The following is a 6,000-nucleotide window of genomic DNA, read 5'->3' as shown; positions in this document are numbered from 1 at the left end:
GCGGTGGACCAGAGGGCACCTGTGAGCCCGGGGACCAGGAGTGGGTCTTGGCAGCCAGCTCTGCACCTGCCTTTCACCACCTGTGGGCCTGGGGCAGCCCACGCCTGGGTTGGAAGCTCAGAAGTGCAGAGGAGCTCCCCAGGTCAGCTGCCGTTACACTCTGATGAATTTACGAATGCCTCATATTTAATTTGCTATTCTCTCTCAGGTATTGACATAATTTCTTTTACTTCTTTCTGAGTCATTGAAGAGGAAAAGAAGTAAACCTTGTGCTGCAATGACTGGGGCACAGACTGTGAGTGGGGAGGCAAGGTCCGGACCAACATTGTATCTTTTGTCTTTTTCAGAAGGAGGCAAAGTTGAATTTTCCGAATTCATAGAATTGTACCTTTGTATGACCAAACACAATGCTACAAAGGTCTAATTTCAGTAGGCACCTGGGTCACCTGTGGAGCATCCCAGGCACCGTGTCACCCACCGTGGGTGAGGATGCGCTGGGTCACCCGCTGAGCCTGTCCAGGGCTGCCAGTCAGGACCTCGAGGGATGTGCAGGGGAGGCTGCAGGTCAGGGGTCCCCACAGCAACCTGAGGATCACCCCTGAGCAGCCCCAGGGCCTAATGCCCTCCTGATGTAAGCCTTGCTGGTGGCCTTGGGCATGTTCTTCAGTTGGCACTGCTCCACTGTGCTGGGCAGTAGGGCATTAACCTCTGGCTCTCAGCCCCATGTGCAAGGACAGAAGGCCATGGCTGGGACATAGATCATCCATTGAACCAGGGAGGGGCTGAGGGACCCTCGACCATTAGAGGATCTATGAGAATAAGATGCACCAAGAATATCTGGAGACTCATGTAGAAGGACCACACGGGACACATGGCAGGGACCTCATGGTCCTGGGGACAGCCAGAGCTGGAGAGGTGGTGAGGAGGAGAAAGCCCCCACGTCCCTGGAGGCACAAGGGTATTTGTAGGACTGAGATACCCTAAGGATCCCTGGGGCACAGAGGGGTATGCATGTGGGTGGGGGAGTATCTGTGGGGTAAGGATCCCTGGGGCCACAGGGGAATCTGTGGAGCAGAGACACCAGTGGGATCACTGGGGAACCCAAGGGACTGTGGGAGGGGGGTGGGATCTGTGTGTCTGATGCATTTCAGGATACCTGGGGCAGGGGGAGACCCATGGGGCTGAGGCACCCCCACACGACACCCTGTGCCAGGGAAGCCCAGTGCTGTTCCACGGCATGGCAGGGCAGCCATGCACGCTGGGGACGGGCCGGGGGGGGGCTAACATCCCTGTGAGCCCTGGCTTTTATTCTTGCTGCGCAATTTCCTCCTCCACCCTGCAGTGGGAAACAAGCAGCGCTCCACCACCTCTTGGCCATTTCTTTCACTTCCACTGATTTCTGAGAAACGGCAGGCGGCAGACCCGGATGGGTATAAGAGGCGGCGACAGCCCGGCCTGGTGGGGAGATGCAGCTGAGGCAGCCACAGCACAAGGTAGGGGCTGGGGCAGGGTCCTGCCAGGGGCTTTTGACTTTGCAGGCTTTAAACCCAAGGGAAGCGGGAGGCTTTGGGGAGATATTCCTGTAGATGCTTTCACCCCGCAGGGTCTCCAGGGAGCCCCGTGTCTCCCCTGGGGTTTCACCCGCCCTCTCCCACCCGGCTTGGCCCCTGGGGCTCACCATGAAGAGCCTCAGCCACCCCTTCCAGCCTCTGGTCTTCAGGCTGCCCGGGCATACCGTGGGGCCGAGGGACCCTCCCTATCTGGGTGAGGGCAAGGGGAGACCCGCTGCCTCTGTTTCCCCTGTCCTAATTCATGGCCAGGCCAGAACAGGGCTCCTGGTCTCCCCGTGCACCTGAAGTGGAGGCAGGAGGGTTTACAGGGCTGTTCAAAATGTGCTGCTCTCACCCCTTCCTGCATCACAAGAGAAATACTTGTCAGGAAAGAGGAAAGATTAATTGTCTTTTGAATATCTTTCTAGTTTCGCTGTTTTGGAGGAAAAAAGAATAACTGCAAGCATGGGAAAGGGATTGAGCAAGTTTTAAGCTTTTTAGAGACTAAGCTGCAGAGAGAGAGAGGATTGCAATGCACAATATGACTGAGAGCAGTATCAGGGAGGAGGAAGAGGAGGACACCAGAAAAAGGGTGAAGCAGTGAACAGAGAAAGATTCCAGGACAGAAATTTCAGCTCTTTTTCCTATGCTTTCACAAGGCAGAGTTGGACTGAGCCAAACTGGGTTCACCTGGAAAGTCCCAGTCCATAGAAGTTCCTCAAAACAGGCCCATGAAGTCGCATTTCCAAAAGAGGTTTTAAAAAACATCTGATGCTTCCATGCTTCTGAGCATTCACAAAGGTGCTGGCAAACCCCTACATGGCTTGAATAAGGGTTTGAAACCAAGTGGGCTTGTAACCACTACATGAGGTTCTCCTCCTCATTGCATGGGGCAAGAGGGGGAGGTAAAATGACCAGACCTGGGCTTTTCAGGCTTTTAACCTTTTTTTTTAACCTTTCCTTTAGACCTTTGTCTTTGAAGCTGCAAGTCTTGCTGCTGAAGTTTTCTCCTTGGCTGCCCAGGTTTGAGCTGCTGCAATGGAGAGTGCAGAGAGAGACACAGAGGATGAAAGCAGAGAGAAACCTCATCCTGTGCCTCCGTCTGTCCAGGAAGGCAGCAGCAACCTTCTACGTGAGAAAGGAGGTAAGAGGAAATGTTGTGGGTGGAGGCGATGTAAACAGCCACCAGCTCACTCCTGATGTCTGCAACCTAGCAACTTCCTCCTTTATACAGTAAGCGAAAGCCCAGTAAAACTAACTATAGGATGGTACTTGCCTACTGAAGTCTTCCAGCTCCTTGTCTTGTGAATTTTGGTGACCCTTGAAGGTGACCTTTGAGGTGATGGAGTCTCCAACTCTGGAGACATTCAAAACCCACCTGGATGCATTCCTGTGCAACCTGCTGTACCTGACCCTGCTCTGGCAGGGGGGTTGGACTAGATGATCTCCAGAGGTCCCTTCCAACCCTATGGTTCTGTGATTCTATGACTGTGCTTAAAATACCTGAACTTTATTTAAAAGGAAATGTATATAAAGGTGATACCCCATCAGTGCTACCAGAAAAAAAAAAAAAAAAAAAAAAAAAAGGCTGCTTCATTTGGTTAAAAAAGAAAAAAAAAGATGGTGAACTCTGTCCAGTCTCCCTAGGCCCAAAGAAAAGCCATCTGCAAGAAGCAGCATGTCACACTCATGTGACAGCCAGTCTCTTACCTCCTACGCCAGGGATTTAATCAGGAAGTCCACAGAACTAGAAGCAGAAGATGCCCCAACTTGCACTAAAGGCCCTGTAATAAACTTTGTCCCCTTTGGGGACACACACCCTGCTTTTACATTTGTATGCTAGTCCGAAACAATGGGGAAGAGCAGTGCTGATGTGTGCATTTTTATGGTGCTGCCAGCAGGCTGGATGGCTGTCTGAGCATCATGTTGCAGGCACAATCTGCAATTACCGCACAAGTTTGACCCAGGCAAGTTTGTTCCTGGGTGGTTTTCCTTGGAAGGGGCAGAATGTGGCAGAATTTCAGCAGCAGGAATCAGAGCTTCCTGACTTCATAAAACTTGGTGCAAGCCCTGCCCTAGATCAGTCCTTTTTGTCTTCTTTTCCATGTGCTTCTCTTTCATCCTTTTCAATGATATTTCCATGCAGTACTGTTAACTTGTCTCTGCTAAATGTAGGTAACTGGCTTGGATTAGATATGCCAGTTTTTGGCTGGCTTTGATGAGTCTACCCACCAGGGTGGAAATCTGGGCTCTGTGACTGCTGGCCCAGCTCAGACCTTTCAGCAGATTCTAACTGGAAAATGGGATTTTAACTTCGAGAGCTTCTCTCCCATTCCCAGTACTCAACTGTCTTCTAATTTTTCTTGGCTTGGTGTATCTTGTGCTGATGTTAACTCACATTCTCCTCACTTGCAGATGACTGTGAAAGCAAAGAAAACCTAGGACCCAATAGCAGGTTTGTTGATGTGGAGATCTGTGCTGTGGGATTTCTCATCAGACCTCAAGGAGCTTGAGATCTGTGACCTTGCTGGGAGAAGAGCTGTCTTTGGGAGGAGGTGTGGCTTTAGTACTGTAACGCTACTCCAGTCTTAAACTCCTTCCTCCACCAGCAGATGGAGATGGAGACAGGTAGAGGCCCTCCAGGACAGGAGTTTGCCTCTTTGCAATGCCGGTTGGTGTACAGCATGCTGTCTGTATCTAAGTTATTCACACAGTGGCTTGATACTTGCATGTGGGCAGCTGGGACCGCTGTAAATGCTTTATGGTAATCAGGATATTTGTACAGGACTGGAAGAAACAATGCAGAAGATACTTCTCTTCCAGGAGCTGCAGACAGAGGCAGGGAGAAATGCATGTGAGTGTCTGAATGCTGCCCTGAAGTCCTGAGGGGATCAGGTGAAGGTGGTGAAGGAGTGGTGGAGGGAGGCTTGATGATGACCTTATAGTATTTCTTTCCCTCCCAATAGCTGCCTGCAGAATCCATATGTGTCCGGTGGAAGACTTACAAGAGAAGAAACAATGACCCTAGAGTTTGTTGCTGTAATGTCAAAGAAAAACACGTATTCTGAAAGGACATCCAAGATCTGTGTTGCTTTTTACAAGCAACCTGGACAATACCAGGAATTTGCTGTTCTGGCAGAAAGGTAAAAATCATACCTAAGTGTATGTTGATGTCACATTTTTGGAAAGCATATAGCTCACCCCAACTTTAGGGTCCCAGTCTGGGCTTCAACTCCAGACAAAGACACCTAAATTCAGGTGTCTGTAGAAGTGAGTTACAGTGTTAAGCCTAACTTCTGTAGGTCCTGCATCAGATCTGCCAGATCTGTATGGAGGTCTAAAACATTACAGAGCTTTTCAAATGTCACCAGATGGCTTTCATGAGAGAAGATGGAGTGAATGGAGTCACCTCAGTTCTGGTACAGTTGCAGTACTCAGCAAGAATATCTCTAGATGTATTTCCCGTTCTTTTTACAAGGCAGATGCAGCTTTGGCTAGGACCAGAGTTGCTCACATCGTGACTTCTTACCAGTTACTTTTATTTCTCTCCTGTCTGATAAACCTTCAAGCTCAGGTCAGATTATCAAGTTTTTGTCTGCCATAATAAAGGCCAGAGGCATTTTGTTGAACTTTGCATTTTGAATGTGAATGCTGGTTGCTCCTTCTTGCTGCATGAACTGATCTGTACAGCCAAAGTCCGTCTGGGATTGAACCTGATGGAAGCTTCTTATGGTGTAGTAACTAATTCATGTTCTTTTTTATTCTATTCTAGAAAAAAACGGATCACGGGTAGTGCAATGATACCCATTTCTGACCTACAGAGAGGACCAATTTTTTATAAATATGCTATCATTAACAATGTTCTCTCAACTGACTGTGAAATGAGAACGTGTGATTTAGAGCATATTTATGGAACGGAGTCCAGGAATGTAGAGAGTCAATTACACCGAGTCCTAAGCATTCCCAAGGAAGAGATCAAAGCAGGCGGTAAGTGTTGTACATCCTTCAAAGGTAAGACTGGGGTGAAGTCTGACCAACAAATTCTTGCATGCAGCAGATGAATATAAACTCTTCCTTGTTTTGCTTCGCAGCGGGGCAGCACCTTCTTCCTACAGCAGAAGCATTGCTATTGTGAGGATTTCTGACACATAGGCTTATAGGCTATTTATTCAACACAAACAAACTCTTTATATAACACAAACACAAACTGTTATGGAAAGTGTTTAAGTTATTTTACTTTTTCCCAGAGTAAACTCAGACTTTTCATTGTTGGGCAAGAAAGAGTGTGTAATGAAACCTTGAATCACCTTTGCACCTACCATCAGGCCTTCAGCTGCCATTCCAGAAGGGTGCAGGTGAGCTGGAGGTCCAGTGTCAGATCTGCCACCCTATGTAGGTGTTTTGAATATTCCAGGATGACTGAAAACGTAGTAGACGCCTATTTTGGGGG

General features: G+C 48.7%; 1 protein-coding gene across 3 annotated transcripts in view; it reads left to right on the top strand.

Annotated features, from left to right (window-relative positions):
* The first annotated feature begins 1,332 nt into the window (after window positions 1–1,332).
* Window positions 1,333–6,000, top strand: part of LOC141736182 (E3 ubiquitin-protein ligase rnf213-alpha-like) — a 62,328-nt gene continuing 57,660 nt past the window's right edge. For all 3 annotated transcript variants that reach the window (XM_074570004.1, XM_074569993.1, XM_074570012.1), the window contains exons 1-6: window positions 1,333–1,493; window positions 2,517–2,694; window positions 3,966–4,005; window positions 4,336–4,404; window positions 4,517–4,693; window positions 5,323–5,537. In XM_074570004.1, the coding sequence (XP_074426105.1) occupies window positions 2,589–2,694; window positions 3,966–4,005; window positions 4,336–4,404; window positions 4,517–4,693; window positions 5,323–5,537 (607 nt within the window). In that variant the 5' untranslated portion in view covers window positions 1,333–1,493; window positions 2,517–2,588. The remainder of the gene's footprint in view (window positions 1,494–2,516; window positions 2,695–3,965; window positions 4,006–4,335; window positions 4,405–4,516; window positions 4,694–5,322; window positions 5,538–6,000) is intronic.

The sequence above is a fragment of the Larus michahellis genome, chromosome 1, assembly GCF_964199755.1.
Source record: "Larus michahellis chromosome 1, bLarMic1.1, whole genome shotgun sequence".
In the NCBI taxonomy this organism is placed as follows: Eukaryota; Metazoa; Chordata; class Aves; order Charadriiformes; family Laridae; genus Larus; species Larus michahellis.
The sequence above is the reverse complement of the archived record's forward strand: the minus strand, read 5'-3'. Positions and strand labels throughout refer to the sequence as shown.